Here is a 17,257-nt window from a genome sequence, read left to right on the forward strand (position 1 = left end):
GTCACGGTCAACAGCTAGTTCAAAATATACCTATAGTGTTACGTAGATATTTACAAATTGATAATTAAACACATGCGTAATATTGACAGTAAAGTACGAATTGTCCAATATTTTGCAGTGTGGCCTAGCCTAAAGGCGTTCATTTCATTTCTCCGACATAAATCAGAGAAATATGGTTTAAACAAGTGACGTTACAATTACTAAAATAAGGTACGCACATTTTCCAAAATCCAATATACTTACACCAAAAGAAACTCACAAACTTGCACACTCATAAACCCACTCATTCACTAACTCACATACTCACAAACTCACAACCCCCTAACTCACACATTCCTTCTACTAATCCCAGAAACTAAATCAAACTTATTAGCCGGCGGGTCCGATTCTGGTGCTTCAGTGAGCGCCTTCCATAATTGTATAACAGGTAACTCGATGATGAGGCAAATCGGGATACACACTATGTATGTGACCACAGAGCCTACTATTAGGAGAGATATCTGAAAAATAGAAAGAGTTTATTAATGTTAATCGAATTGTCTTTCTAGAGAAACTACAAAGATGGTATTTTATAAAGTTTGTGGCAACATAAATGACCATAGTCGAATTGTGAATTTACACTTTTTGAAATCGCCTAAAAATCCATTATCGAAGTTGGAAGACATACTTTGACTATGTTATGTTTAATTTGTAGTGGATCGTTAAAAAGAAGGTGACAAAAATCAGCCGATTTCTTTTTTGGGCCATTTATATGAAGTGCAATTTATACAATATTTTAATGCCACGTGAAACATAAAATGGATTGAATATGAATTAGTAATAATAAGCAGCTGGTTTCCAAAAAAACATAATCAAGCACACAATGACTAAAATATTCTTACCATCGAGAAGAGAGACGCATGTCCGAGTTGCGTGTTACTTGCAACGGCGAAACGGATAATGATGAAATGAATGACGAAGGCGCAGTATGATAGACGTCCGAGTATATGGAAACCTCGCCAACTTAATATTTTTAGGACTCCCGCTAAAAATATAGAATAGTTATCGTAATCATGGATATCGAAATACCTACTAATGACTAAATATTAGCCTAAATAAATCACTCCAACCGCTTCTTTCTCATGTTTGACGATAAAGCTGTTCATTTTACTTTGAGTTTGAGTTGAAGTAAACGCAAAATAATTGTATAATATTCGTCAGATTATGAATTAAGCTTACCTATAAACAAGAAAGAAAAAGAAATTTGAAATTTGTAATTCTATGAGAAATTGGTATCCAACCTGGTGATCGATTTTTTTCTTTCTTTAAATATTTCTCATTTACAAAGTATTGGAATGCTATAAAACTAAATATCAAAGACAATCTAGACTCTAGTTTAAATACTCACACGGACACTTAGCGAACAATCCCAACATGAAGATACTATAAAACATCGCTACAAGCGGCCGATCGAGCGACGCGTATATAGCTCCTAATATACGCGCTGTAGTTGTTCCACCAGCAACATTTGCAACAACATTTGTTGCATTTGTTGCATTAACAACACTTGTTGCACTTGATGTGAATGATGTAGTTGCGATATCTGATAGGAACACAGTGCCGCATAGTCCTACAACACTGCCGAGGTGTAGAGACAAGTGAAAGAGTGTTCGGAACCACTGGAATAGAAAGATTATCAAAAATGAAAAATGTAGGCATGTAGTCGTAGATAATATAATATTATCAAGAATGAATATAAAAACTGATATAAAACATTGTATACGGAAACACACTCAAACGCTTATTTAGACGCAATCGCAAATTCATTCGAAGAGACCAGACGTTTTCGAAGTGTAGTAGTACTTCAAGGTAAGTTGAATTGAATTGAATTAATCCAAACTTTTAAACAATCTCAAATCTTTCTTTCCTAAAAGAATTTTTGAATGTATAAGGAATTACAATTTTAGCGATGAGAAGATAACAATGCTAGCATTCATAATGTCGATGATGGTAAAACTGCTTTTGCAACCAATAACAAAATATAACAAATAATTTATTTCGACAATTTAAGACGGTTTCTATACGCAGTCTAGAATGAACAGATGTTTGAATTTGAGTTTTAACCAATCAAATCTTTACCCAACCTATTACCTTCATTTTACTAATGATACCTAAAAAAAGTTTACGATAAACCAAATATAACAACAATGGTGGTGATAATTATAATAATGGTGATAATTACCTTCTTCTCACTAAGCTTGATCCCATTCTGCTGCGTGTGGTAGAAGATAAAAGCAGTAGCGACTCCACACACGTAGCCCGGCAGGTTCATCCAACTGGGCAGGTACAGGAGCGGCAGGATGCGGGAGTTCAGGAACATCGTGCGGAGGTCTCTGCAAGTTTAGAATGTGGTTATTTGAGTTGTTTTATTTAACTATTCTATTGAATACTAATAATAATTTAACAAGGACGAATACTAATAATAATTTATTTGCTTTGCTTTTATTATCTGCGTCATTTTTAGGTTCTTCAATTGAGATTCGTCTCAATCACGACAAAACAATGAATTTGCGTTTATTAAAAAAAATCCTCTTTTGGCACTATCAAAGAAAGATTTAAGAGATGACTGGAATGTAAAATTTTAACCAACTTTCACGTAAGTATACGAAAATAATGATTTTACTAAAGGATGACTGGATGAAAACTTTTGAATAACAATTTTTCACATATACAAGATCTACTATTCTCTATTCTATTCTTAGTCAAAAAAAATAATTTCCCACTCACTCTGGCGATTGCGCAGTCACAATCGGCGACAGCTCATAGAAGTAAGTGACACATCCCGCTGCCAGCATGGAGCCCAGCATCAGAAGCACCAGGACTGGTGTCACCGCGCGTCGGTAGCGAACTAGTACGAACATGAGGAGCATGCCTAGCACGTGGAACTGCATGTCTACTGCTAGGTACCTGTTTGGGGTGTTATATTATAGTATTGGTGGTTCAGGAATTTTACATTTTTGGGCGATTTGAATGTGTGGGTATGTTAATTAAAGTTTGACAAAATTTGTAAAATATTTCGTCTGGTCTTGGTGAAAAGATGCATAATAACTAAAATTTTGTGTAGATAGAGTAAATACATTTTATGTAAGGTTTTTGTTGAATATTGATTGTTCATGTTCTCCTATTTGTTAGGTGCCCCTCTGTAGTTACATTAGTTAGTCTACTACATTCTTTTCAAGATTGTAATTTTTTTTGTATCGTCAGCTACTCTGGTTTCTTGCCCTTTCGTTAAAATATTCTTTCCTTCATTAGTTACATTTTTTTGATAGAATCTCAGTCTTTTGCTGACTTTCCAGTATTATTTTAACAAATTGAGAAATTTTTTTCTCTTAAAATTTTGCCTTTCTCTCGTTGATGACAATAAATTCTTCTTTCTTTCTTCATTATATTATTGATATATTAATAGTGATTATTCCGTAATCTCAGGTGATTATTCCGTAACTATTACAGATATAAAAGATGGGATGGTAGAGTTTGATGTAAATTTTTTGGATATTTCTCGTTTTATTGTTAAAAAGTTATTATTTTCATTATACTCATTAGGTAAATTACTTTCAATATCAGTTTAAAGTTTTTTGATATCTGTAATAGTTACGGAAAAATCGCCTGTGCAAACTTAACGATTACACCCTGTATATAATCAAGATATACATATATTAAATAAGTTATTGATATAGTCAATCTCTTCCACTATAATCCCCAGCTACTCACCACGTATGCCCCATGCAGAACTTGCCGAGCGGCAGGTGGTTGTGCACGTACAGCACGTGGTGCCACCAGCGCGCCGCGCAGTCGTGCGCCTCGCGCCGCACCACCCACGCCCACTGCGGACCGCTGCCCAGCTGGGGGTACCACGCGATTGTGAACGCGAGAGCGAACAGGGCGATGGGGGTGAGCCTGTGGGGAAAGTTATTGGGGTTTTGTTATTTTAGAGCTTTTAGTTTAGTTTATAGACATAATACTATGATCAATATTGGGAGAAGCCTCTGGCTCCTGAGACACAGTTTTAAACTAGTTCGGGAGCCGAAGGATTCATTATCTAAACCTGTATAATTATTATGTCAATAAAGATTTTATTATTTTTTTAAACCTGAGAGAAAAGTTATAAGCCGATTAAACTGTCTAAAAAAGTTGAATATAAAGGGAAGGTTAACCTGTGATAAAAACAAACACATAGTCACATCAATCGATTGAAATCTCGCAAAACAAACATAAACATTCACATTGGGAACCTTCTTCATTTTTGACTACAAGTTAAATATTGACCTATTGAAAAAAAATAAACTTATTTAAAACTGTTTAAGAATTAGGAATTACTACAACCGTTAATATAATTACCTTAACCATCGATTAAAAATGCCAAGCAAGCATTTTAGGAATGTCAACGGTTTCTTCTCAGTCACTATGAGAATCACATATGCTGTCAAAAATCCAGAAATTGAGAAAAATGCTTGAAGCCACACTGGTGAGTTCAGAACTATCTTCCAAATCAGCTGATCATATATCTGCAAAACAAAAATTTTGAAAATAATTTTACATTGATTAATTTATACGGTGTTGTTTTCTTCATTTTAGTTAATTTGACTTAAGAAAAACTATTTTTTTTTTATAAGTGACTTAAAATTATGAAAAGTGTCCAAGTTAAGCGACTTCCACAATTAAAAAAAATACATAGAGACGAACATAGAACCTCTATGTTCGACTCTATGTATTTTTTTTTTTTACTAAAGTTCAGGAACTACTGTAGTAGAAATATTAGCAGTTTTTAAATATAATCTCGTGTCGCAAGTCAAGGTTGAACCAACTATTTCAAAATTCTCATAAAGTCGAAATCTATAGCCAAACAAGCAGTGTGTAATTTTATTTCGAAATATTCTTCTATTAGCAAAACACATGCGAATGACTTAGCAATTTCGTATACGTTAATATTGTTAAAATTAATGTATGTGTATTTGATGAAATCTATAGAACTATAGAACTGAGGAACATACCTAAATATGATAAATTTATATGTAATCAGTATAGCTTGGATACTGGAACACATACCTACTCAAAAACAATTTGTTATATTATACTAATATTGCGTTTTTGTATTAAATTTAGTTTTTAACTTTTAATTGAAAATGTTTTAAATTTGACATTGTTAAAAAATATGTATTATTCAGCTTTATATGTATTAATCATTATAATATTTGACTAGTCACTAGAGTATCAAACATAATTGTAGCGGTTGTATATTATAATCTTAATTAATGTTATATTTTTTTTGTATTAATGAACAAATTGTATTGTAAATTTGACCTCCCTATCGCATTGGGTAACTGTAATGGTAGGAATGGTTGTATATAAATAAATAAATAAATAAATAAAAAATTTGAAAAAGGTTTATTTTTTTAACCTTGTTACAACATACAATAACAAGATTTAGGGCCGGTTTCGCAACTCCCTGATAAGTAAGTACTGTGTCTCAAATAGTGATTAAACTGTGGACACTTTTTGATACGTCAATTTTATTTTAAAACATTAATTCTCTTTTTAACTATAAGTTAAACAAAATACATTCAATTCAATACAGTAAAGTAAATAAATGATTACAATGTACCTTTTCTATAAACTCAGGGTTGTCGATATAAGAATAAACGTAAATCAGAATGACGTGTGCAAACATCACACATTGCATGCCAATGAACCTGCGAACAAACAGATAAATAGGAAACCTTCATGATACTTTGAGTTGAGTAAATCTAGAACAATGACATAAATACAGTGTATATAACTTCGCGTTGTAACTCTAAGGCTGAATTTATATAATCACAAAGATACATTATAAATATTGTCATCCCAATTCATAATCCTTATTATTAATAATTAAAATAAATAAAAAAATCATGAAATTATTCGTTATTGTATTGTCACACGACAAAAATTTGAATTAAATCTGTCCGTTTATAGTGGGTTAAAACCGAGTGGTTTGTTATGGAGTCGTTTACATACAAACATAAACTTCAAGCGTATTAAAAATATAAACAAAATAGTGATTACGATAGAAAATAAATTTCCTCTGTCAAATTTTCATGGTTTGTAGAGCAATTCAAAGTTTTTTAGCTTTGATTTATAAATAAATTAGGAATTACCTGATTCCCTCTAAGCAGGTTAAATCTTTCATCCTCTGCTCCTGTCTTGGCTTCGATCTATCGTAAGTAAGAATCTCCCAATTCTTTTTCAAGGAAAATGCCATTAGGAATCTATTACCTGTAAAATAAATGTGTTATAAATTACATTTACGATACTGGATACATAAAAATTACACGTAATTTACAAAATATAGTTCTCCGAAAAGGCTCAATTTTTTTATGAAATTTAACATGTAGAATGTTTCGGTCGTTCATCCATAATGTGGACTATAATAATCTAAGAAACAGTGTCGCTTAAAATCAACATTACAATGCAAACACTTGGCAAAATTACACTACAGCGGCAGATCTTGACGGATATTATATTACGATTGTACCTCTCTTCTATAAATATGTATGTTCTTGCAAATAAATCTAATTTGATCACCACGGCAAGTGGCTACTATACTACTATACTAGCTGCTTACATCACCAGCACTTACCATCACACTTGCCGCACCTATCGCCCAGTACGTTCAGGCCAGTGGCCAGGCAAGTCATCATCAACAGCGCGATCATCACCACGCCAAGAGCGCGCGACGTGGCTGAAGATTCATCATCACCGGCTATGCTGCACCATTCTGCTGATACTACTTCCGCCTGTGGAATATTAAGGGTTTTTGGGAGTGAGTTAGTGAGTTAGTTAGTGAGTTGTTAAGTTATTGAGTGAGTTATTGAATGAGTGAGAGTAATAAGGTAATAAGATAGTTCTAAAACATTTATTTTACAGTTTTTAATTTAGATTTTTCGGTATTAATTATCAGTTATCACTGATAACTGATAACTGTATCACTGATCGATTGTTTTCGGAATTTTTTAGGTCATTTTTTCTTTATTGAAATAAAGAAATGGTCTAATTAAATTATTGTAATCTATTTCACATAGGAATTAAAAAATAATCCATATTAATCACTCCATTCAATAGTCTCGGAGCTTGATAATACAAACTCACAAAATATCTATAATATTCCTATTTAAGTAATATAATAAATTGGTTATTGACAATAGTTAATTAATACTATGAATACTAGTATAATATTATATTTTCTGTGCTATGAATAATGTTTAAGGAATGCACTTTAATGGTGACTTGAACTCTGAAGCCCTGCTATGCTTAGGTTTAGATTTGTGACCTCCAAATCGGCTATTTACGTATACAAATATGCAAACATCTCTATACTAATCGGAGAACAAATATAATTATAAATAATTTGTTTGAACTTCTATTGAGTTTGCTTTGTTTATCCACTCTGTTGTTTTTAAATGAGTTGTGTGAATAAATTATGCAACACTTAGAAATGAGATCAATTATTGATATGATACTGATTGTTTAAAGAAGGTAACAACACGAAAATAAGTTTTTCCTAGAAGAATTAAGTAAACAATATAATAAGTCCCACTTTATTTTTATTTTATTTTTTGTCACTTTAACCATTTTTCTATTTTCTTACAGTTTTTTTGTCAATCTATATGTATGTAATATTTTTTACGGTCACGGAAACAGACATGTCGATGAAATAAAAGTTCGACTTGGCTGCACTTTGCCACCGTTGTGATGGCCTATACCCTCATAGAAGGCCCGTGTCCCAGCAGTGGGAACGTATATGGGATTATGATGATGATGATGATTTATTTATAGCGTTTACCTCCAAACCATAACTAAGCACGCTCTGGTTGACGCAGTGCTGAGCTGCGTCGCGCCAGTCAGACGCATTACTGAGACAGCGGGACACACACACGCCTCTGTGGACTTGGCTTCTGTTGAAGTGTTTTAGTGACTGGGACGAGTAATCCTGGAAAGAGATTTTTAGTTTAATATTAGGGGAAAAGTAGAGGTGACTTACGACAGAAGAGGTTTTTGTATAGAAATGTAAAAGGAGAGCAGTCTCAAGCAATGATTTATTATATTTTTAGATTAAATAAATATTGTAAATTTAGAAATTAGATTAATATACATGTTCACCTATGTAGGCATAGAATAGGAAAATTGTGATTCTGACTAAATAAATATTTTTCTTTAATTATGTTTTTCATTGATTCATGTCCTGTTCTGGTGTAAGATTAATTCAAAAAATTATAAATAAATTGTGATAAGTCAAAACAAAGATCTTTTTCTTACGGTGCATTTACATCAAACGAATATAGAGCTAGAGAACGAGCATTCTTTCGTGATCTTTTAGTATAAACGAAAACTCGTATTCAGTGCTGTTCTGTACTAGAACATTGCATAGAATATTTTCGAACGCACTAAGAACAACGAAAGAATGTTCTACGCCTATCTACACTAAAAGAATTTGACATAGTGGGGTTAGAATGTAGAGCATTCGCTCGTTTGATGTAAATGCACTGTTATATTATAATTTATAGCTTTTCAACTCTACTATTATAAATACAATAATATTAAATCCAAAATTCACACCCATTCTTACAACAAGAGAACCCACACAAAAAACTAGTATAAAAGCGTGTTTCTCGTCAGCTGCAGCGTTACAAAACAAATGGCAGTCGTCCTTAACCTAGTAAGTTCAAGCACCTTGCTTACTCGTCTGAATTACATCACTTCATTAAACAATCTAATATTTATTGTGCCTATTTAAATAGATAAGAGTTGCTAATAAAAATTAATGCGAAATGTGAGTGTTTGTTTCTTTGTCTTTCTTTCACATGGTACAACTAATATGCTTAATGCGAGATGAAAAAACCCGTATGTGATTCTGGATGTTTGTTACTCTTTCACGCAAATACTACTGAACCGATTACAAATTTAGCACACATACATACATAGAAGGTAACTGGGATTAACAAAAAGGATATGTTTTATCCCGGAAATCCTACATGAATGGGAACTAAGCGGGATTTTCTATGAAAATGCGGGCGAAGCTGCGGGCGGAATCTAGTATGATTTATGTTTATGGAGATAGTTCAGTAGTTTGCGAATGCGAATATCCAAAGTTGCACATAATTATCGTATTAGTATAGTTGTATATTAATTTATATTTAACGAAAATTACCAATTAACCGGTTGCTTTATGTCTGTAGCAACTTGTAGGTATAATCCCTACTTCCCTACTTAATATTATAAATGCGAAAGTAACTCTGTCTGTCTATCTGTTACGCTTTCCCGCTTAAACCTCTCAACCGATTTTGATGAAACACACAGACAATCTTTAGACCCTGAGAAAGAACTTAGGTTCTTAGGTTAAAACATAAAAAAAAGGTAGCCAAAGGTTCTTAGGACCTTTGGCTACCTTTTATCAAAACACCACGCGGGCGAAGCCGCGGGCGGAAGCTAGTAAGTATACCTATATAGCCGTCATTAGATTCATCTTAAATATAAAAAAATTAACAACACCAACACTATTGTTACTAAAATATGTGTAACAATTAACTATTAAGTTCAAATACAATTCCAATAATCGAAGCGATACACGCATGATTTGTAATTATATATCAGGTAATATCAATAACAAAATTAATTGCTCTATAATCACTCTTTTAATGAGATTCATCTTAAACTTAACTTATAATACTTATCTGACAGTTGGATAATGAATTAATCTGCATTTCTTAAAGGTCAAAAAATTAGGCTATACCTAATAGCCGATGTAATTGTTGACAATTAATTATTGTATGCCTGCTAAAGGAAAAGAAAAATGTATCTATTTATTAATTACAAGAGGTCCGCCCCGGCTTCGCCCGTGGTACATATTTCGCAATAAAAGGTAGCCTATGTCCTTTCTCGGGTATCAAAATATTTCCATACCAAATTTCATGACAATTGGTTAAGTAGTTTAGGCGTGATTGAGTAACAGACAGACAGACAGAGTTACTTTCGCATTTATAATATTAGTATGGACTATAGCTGCTTGTGGGGCAGTTTTTATTGCTTTTCAAATATATATTTTCACTATATAAATACCTACACTAATTAAAATTTCATAATTGATACCGTGTACCTTTAATGACGGTAAATTATTGGTAATAAAATAATTATAATACAAAACACTTTATTGGTAATTAATACAAAACGTACATTACATTAATTTTAATAATATTCTAATAGGCGTTATTATGAATATTAAATAGAACATGAGGTTTCACCAGCTTCAAGTATAATTAACATTTTAGTTTAAAAATGAGTCCAATTACAAGATTTCACAAATCCATAAGTACTACATAATATTATAAATGCGAAAGTAACTCTGTCTGTCTGTTACTCAATCACGCCTTAACTACTGAACTAATTTTCATGAAATTTGGTATGGAGATATTTTGATACCCGAGAAAGGACATAGGCTACTTCTTATCCCGGGAAAATGACGCAATCCAGGAAATCCCTCGGGAACGGGAACTATGCGGGTTTTTCTTTGACTGCGCGGGCGAAGCCGCGGGCGGACACCTTGTATTGTATAAACACACAAACACAATGGTTTTTTTATGAATTCAATCACAGTTCAATGTACGAGAGATTTCCAAAATAATTTACCTAACTAAATAAAATACAATTATTACGAACCTCTGCGAAAATACATTTAACAGAGAATTTCCCCCTTGGTCATTTTTACCTAAATTAAACGACTATTAAATAAAACTATTAAATTTCAGTTATAAATTAAACTTAATTAAGACAATAGCACGTTGATTGATGGTCAAAGAATTAACAGTGAAGCTTTTGCCTTCTTTAAAAATACAGTCGCGAAAAGATTGGAGTCTGTATTGTCTATTTTTTTTATAACCTTTCACGAGCTTGGAAATATAAATTAATATCAAAGAGTTCACTAAATTAATTTATGAATGAACGTCCTTTACGAAAAGCATAATTTAAAAACTCCTAATTTCCTAAGTTTAAGTAAAACATGACCCTTATTCCTTAAAGTTATTTCAACTTCTCGGTCATTGCATGCGTCATTCTATCAAAACTTATTATAATATAATTAATAACTTTTAAGTACCTAAACCTTGTCCTTCAAAAGGTTTACACGTGTTATAAGTATCCTAATTCAAAATCAAAATTTCCTATTATTCAAACCTTGGTTATATTTCCGACAAGCCTGCCATATGAGGCTGATCGTTAAAAACGATTTATTTCAAAGCCCATATGATGCAATCATTTTTGATCTTTTGATTTAAACTACGTACTTAAAATATTATACATCACTACATACCTAGTATAACAAAGTTGCTTTTGCCCCTTTGTCCCTATGTATGCTTAAATCTTTAAAACTACGCAACGGATTTTGATGCGGTTTTTTTGTAATAGATATAGTGATTCAAGAGGAAGGTTTTAGTATGTACATAATTTATCATCTAGGTTTTAGACAAAGCGGGCGAAGCCGCGGGCGGAAAGCTAGTAGACTAGGTATACTATAAACGAACTATAGGTACTGTCATTAATAAATTTCGAAATATTTTCAAAATATTTCGAAATGTTTATTTCTTTGTTGAGCTGGTTCAACTAATATCAGAGATACAATAGGATCGGAATACGGTTTTTTGAATTCGATAATAACATAATTAATCGTTTTACTTTTATGGTTTTATTTAATAACGTTAAACTTTTTGTTCCTCTAACTGCAATAATCACTGCTCTACGTTGGTTACAGATTAAATTTCATCAAAATCCATGAAAAGTGATGATGTCTGACTGTAACTACATTCTTGCAAATAAATATCATTTGAATATGAACGCAACTTGTATTTCAAAATAATTACAAATTATTTATGTTCGTATAAATATATGTATGTTTCAATTTAATTATTTATTTTGATGGTTAGCTTAGTTTAGCTCGTTTAAAAATAATTGATACTTTTTTATTTCTAACAAAAAAGCCCCAAACTTTTCATTATTTAAACGCATTAGTTCAGGGCAAGTTCGAGTTCCTATATATACCAAAGGATATTTAGCAGCTCCAAAGAGTATTTTTCAATTTATTTCATGTAAATAGCTCACCTTCAATAAATCCAATAGCGGTGACGGTGTCTTGGAAACCAGAGCGGCGTCCACCATGCAGTACCTATCCATGGGGCGTTGGCAGGACGACCATTCGTCCAGATCGTATAGCGGTGGTATTGTTGTAAGAAGTGTTTCTGGAATATATTAGTATTTATTAATAATAATCATTCTTATATTTATATATGTAATTGAAATATTATATCCATACTAATAATATAAATGCGAAAGTAACTCTGTCTGTCTGTCTGTTACTCAATCACGCCTCAACTACTGAACCAATTTGCATGAAATTTGGTATAGAGATATTTTGATACCCGAGAAAGGACATAGGATAGGTTTTATCCCGGAAATCCTACCGGAACGGGTTTTTATTTGAAAACGCGGGCGAAGCCGCGGGCGGAAAGCTAGTTAGTTATAAATAGTAATAGTGTTCATTTATTTATAATCCTATTAGTCTTTTCCTACTTTGAGTATATTAAGTACATACCTAGAATTAATAATTTGATTAATATAATAAACATTTAATAAAAAAAAACATATAATTAAAATTAAAAATGAATAAAAAAAATGAAATATATACTTAAGTCATAAATCACTAATTATTATTGCTCTGTAAAACTTAATCAATATCTATTATTATATGCTCGATTGATTGAGCGTGTGGATGTGCAATTAATACTTAACTATGTCCGTTTTTGTAATAAAATTGATTGTTAGAGCTTTAATTTTATGAATTTTATCTATACTAATATTATAAAGAGGAAAGGTTTGTATGTATGTAAGTATGTATGTATGTATGTATGGTTTTCACGCATAAACTACTGGACCGATTTTGATGAAATTTGGCACAGAAAATCTTTAGACCCTGAGAAAGAACATAGGCTACCTTTTATAGCGAAATATGTACCACGGGCGAAGCCGGGGCGCACCGCTAGTTTGATAATATAATTAATAATATGCTCTATTCTAGTAGGAAACGCTTGACCACAATCTCGCCTGATGTGTGGTCTAAGATGGAACGCGCTTCCCTATAAAATATTGTCTATATATTATAATATATTCCCTATATACATATTGATTATTGTCTATTGTCATATTGTTCGGTATCAGCTGGTGTTCCAGTTTCTAAAATGAACTATAGCCTAAATTATGATGCCTTAGTTGTAATAAATCGATTAATTTAGTAGTTACAGGACAGTTCTTTGGCATATTATGTAGTTAGATATAAGTTACATATTATGTAAATTTATTGACATTATTTTAAAAGAGCAACTATGGAGTTTCTTGCCGATTCTTCTCCATAGATACTGCTTTCCGAATCGGTGGTAAATGTTAAAAATACTATGTAATGACGATTCAAAAGTGCTACTAAATAGTAGTCTAATTGAATAAATGAATGTTTGAGTTTGAGTTTGAGTTGCTCTATAATAACGGCCATTAATAAATTCAATTACACTTTTTTACCTTTTTATTACTAGTAGATATTGATTTAAAATTTTCAAAAGTAAAAAATCAATACATATTATTATAATTAACTAGCAGTAAGCCCCGGCTTCGCCCGTGGTACATATTTACGTTTTCTCTACATAAAAACCATCCTCGTACTTCAAGGAATATAATAAAAAAAGAATTATCGAAATCGGTCCACCCGTTCACGCGTGAAGCCGTGACGAAGGAAGGTTTCATTTTTATATACAGTGTCCCACTATTGGTATACTAAGCGCGAAGAGACTTGTAGTTTAGCATACACTGATCACGTAAAAATACTTAAACAACAAAATTACGTTAAAAACTTTTTGCAAATTTTTTCCTGAAAATCCATGTTTTCTTCTCTAACTTCGCGCAGCCGGCATACACCTACCGCTTCGCTAATGTGAGCATTTTGTCTATGAAAACATAATCTTAAACGATAGCTCACGTGCTGGTAGCAACGATGGGCGGGTTGCTTGTTATGGGTGTACACATAGTTTTAAGAATTCATCTATTTGAAAAAAAATGCGCCTGGAATTTTATACGTATTTTTTACTTATGCAAAATTTGATTAATAATTCCTTTGAGCTTAGTATACTAACAGTGGGACATCCTGTATATAGATTAATTATTATATACAGTGACGCATCATTAGTATGTACAATGTGCATAGCCCCAGCTAGAAAGTACATTAGTAGTCTATTTTGCTGTTACTTAAAAACAGCAGTACTAATTATGTAACTGCTTTATTTATAAATTCGTCACGTTTGTTTATTTTATAAATTCTAAACACTCTCATAAAAAATGTATTAGGTAATATTATATCTTTAACACTACCAGTTAAGGACACAGTAGGGTTATAGTCAGTAGGAATCCAACATAAAAAATACGTGTGGCACTCGGGGACTGCCGCGGTAAAGCTATTGCATAGCATGCCTTCAAGCCACACCTCCGTGTCTGTCGGAGTTGGGAGCTTGAGGTTTTTTCGTTACGGAATTTCTGGATTCGGTCCCCGCGCTCAAGGCCCGCGATAGAAGCTATGCAATAGCTTAAAAGATGATACTTTTTTACAGGTGTGAGTCTGTAAATATCTCCGTAACCAAGTAAAGATAGTGAACACAAATTCAAATTCAATGCACACATAATTACAATTGATTGGTATAAATATTGTAATTATTTAATCATATGATTGTGTTTATAACTACATTATTAATTATTATAATATGAAATAAATTGAATTGTTATATTATTAATACATTATTCATTTACAAATTACCTAATAACGTAATTACAAAATCGATTTCAGAACTTATAATCATACCCAATCACGTATAGGTAATTTATTTCCATAAAAAATAAAAATATTGATATTCTCTGCCGATATTATATCAAAACTAACTGTGATTGCTTCATTATTGGTCTTAGGGTGATGATATAATATAACCTTTATCCTCCCTCCATAAAAAAAAAATGTGTGCGTGTACTAGTGTACACACGTAAGAAGTGAAACTTCTTTATGACCTTATTTTTCAAAAAATAATTTACTATATGCAACTTTACAGAAATACGTCAATCACGCGTGTAAGGGATAAAAACAAGATGGCGCGTAACGGAAAAATGTTACACTAAATTTTTTTCTAACCCCGATAAAGAAGTTTCACTTCAATGAAATGAAATTGAAATGGGACACCTAGTTCTTGAGATAAGCGCCTTCAAGCAAACAAACAAACTCTTCAGATTCATAACATTAGTTTAGATTTAATTAGGGCCCTTAAAAGTAACGACTAACGTCACTGGCAATTTGCATTCTTTTATCAAATTAGGATGGTGTTTGAATTGTTGTATGCAGGTGAATGCACCATTGTTTCCCAAATGTCTTAAAATATATCAACAATATGCAAAACGTATAGGTACCTATTCATGAGACTATTATACCAAGAAGTTGAGAATAAAGAAAAAAGTTCAAGTCATGACTCTACATTTAATATATCTTAAATTTTCTCTTGAATTTTATATGATACGAAAACTTAGAACAATAGACGTCAAATTGGAGCTTAACTACTAGAAAACATCTGCCAAAAAGTAATTTTTATTTCTTGACGCAAACTTCCAGTTTAATAATTTAAAAATATGATTCTATTTTTATTCTTCTATTAATATTACATATTTTATATGTAGATTATGAAATCTTTCTTTTACACAGGAACTTTTCAATGTCAATAACATCCAGATGTAGCAGATAATTTGTGAAATGTTAAAATAAATACTTACCTTAAAATAATTACATCCTTATATTTTATATTACTTAATATTTTATTTAAAATAAAAAGAATTAATTTCGTGTTCGTTCGTGTAAAGAATTAAGTTCGTACCTACTTACTAATTGAATGACAGGGTCCATAATTTTTAAATCCGTTTCCAGTGAGAATTTTCATTTATTTTTTCTAGATAATATTATAGATTGCGTTTTGAAATAATATTATAGCAATACAGAAGTGATATTTAAAAATGCTGAATTAATTTTTAGAACTACGTACCTAACTACCTATGAGTGTGAGCTCGTACGTTACGTACATATATTTTTTTTTATTTTTGTATTAAATAATATTATTTTATACATATTTAAATAAACAAAAAACAGGTAAAATTAATTAGGTAATAATTTAATTTTTGTGCCGATTGTGCCCATAAATTGAGTCCTTGTCCATTTTAATAATATAAGAGTTAAATATAATAAATATAAAATAATTACCATTTAATTCAATATAGCTTCCAAGCACATTGCTCCCAAACAGGACAAATAAAAAATAACGAAACATGGTTACAAAATTGTTTCAAAATTCACCAAAAGTTTAAAAACTTCACTCTTTATTTATTAAATCACACGCATTATTTTACTTCTATTTACATACACTTTAATTTTCAATTTAACCAATTTATTTTTAATAATATTTTTGTATTCATAAATTAATTTTGGTTCACGAAAATTCGTATTTACCGCGCGGTAACCGTGACCAAGATAAACCGTATGAGTCGTGTGTTGTAAAAAATTACTGCAGCGGGGGTTGGCCTTCCCTTCTAAAGATTTCGACATTGTTACGATATAAAACAGAGATACATCTCCGACATGTAGATAAGAACAATGCTTAATATGAGGAATAGAGGATACAAGCTTTCCTTTAGCATAAGTAGCATACCTAAAATATAAATATAAGGAGAGCCGAGTCTTCTTGTGGGCTATGTGGGCTATCATTTAAAACTTTAAGAATAAGACAGAAAGTACGATTTTAATCTAGCTTTACTAGATAACTTTCAAACTTTTGGTTTAATCACAAATATGGATCAAATCCAAACCTTCCTGTTTTTTATTAAATAATTTATTGTTGTTGAAAAAATATTAACTTATTAAGTACTTAATAGTAAAATGGTGAATATAAAATATATAAAATGTCGCGTTAGTTAAGTAATAAATGTTAGTTAAATATTATTGTTATAAATATAACAATAATAACACTTAAGTTAAGTAGTTAACTCAAGCAAAGCTGAAAGTTTTCTTATTATATTATTTAGTTTGATGGACGTAGATTGGTTGACTCTATGATTCGCATAATAATTGTAGAAA

At 31.5% G+C, this 17,257-nt stretch overlaps 1 protein-coding gene across 1 annotated transcript; it reads right to left on the reverse strand.

Annotated features, from left to right (window-relative positions):
• Positions 1-43: 43 nt before the first annotated feature.
• On the reverse strand, positions 44-16,657 carry LOC149901537 (nose resistant to fluoxetine protein 6-like). Its single transcript, XM_090110901.1, has 13 exons — positions 16,388-16,657; positions 12,163-12,299; positions 7,859-8,005; positions 6,656-6,812; positions 6,174-6,291; positions 5,642-5,729; positions 4,378-4,544; positions 3,751-3,936; positions 2,767-2,946; positions 2,222-2,372; positions 1,388-1,658; positions 882-1,024; positions 44-500 (listed from the first exon to the last, which is right to left on the reverse strand). Exons 1-13 carry the CDS (start codon positions 16,452-16,454, stop codon positions 327-329), a joined length of 1,986 nt encoding a protein of 661 aa, XP_089967027.1. The 5' UTR covers positions 16,455-16,657; the 3' UTR covers positions 44-326.
• Positions 16,658-17,257: the final 600 nt, after the last annotated feature.

Source organism: Colias eurytheme, chromosome 16 (genome assembly GCF_061535395.1).
Source record: "Colias eurytheme isolate Ceu_HAF_F1 chromosome 16, ilColEury1 Martin Lab GWU primary, whole genome shotgun sequence".
Lineage (NCBI taxonomy): Eukaryota > Metazoa > Arthropoda > Insecta > Lepidoptera > Pieridae > Colias > Colias eurytheme.

Bases quoted from the DNA above. Each gene is read 5' to 3' on its own strand.
- LOC149901537 (XM_090110901.1), bottom strand. From the start codon at position 16,454: ATGTTTCGTTATTTTTTATTTGTCCTGTTTGGGAGCAATGTGCTTGGA. The intron at 4,545-5,641 runs GTACATTGTAAT...TTTGTTTTGCAG, and splicing joins ACCCTGAGTTTATAGAAAAG to ATATATGATCAGCTGATTTG. The intron at 1,025-1,387 runs GTGAGTATTTAA...CTATATTTTTAG, and splicing joins ATTGTTCGCTAAGTGTCCGT to CGGGAGTCCTAAAAATATTA.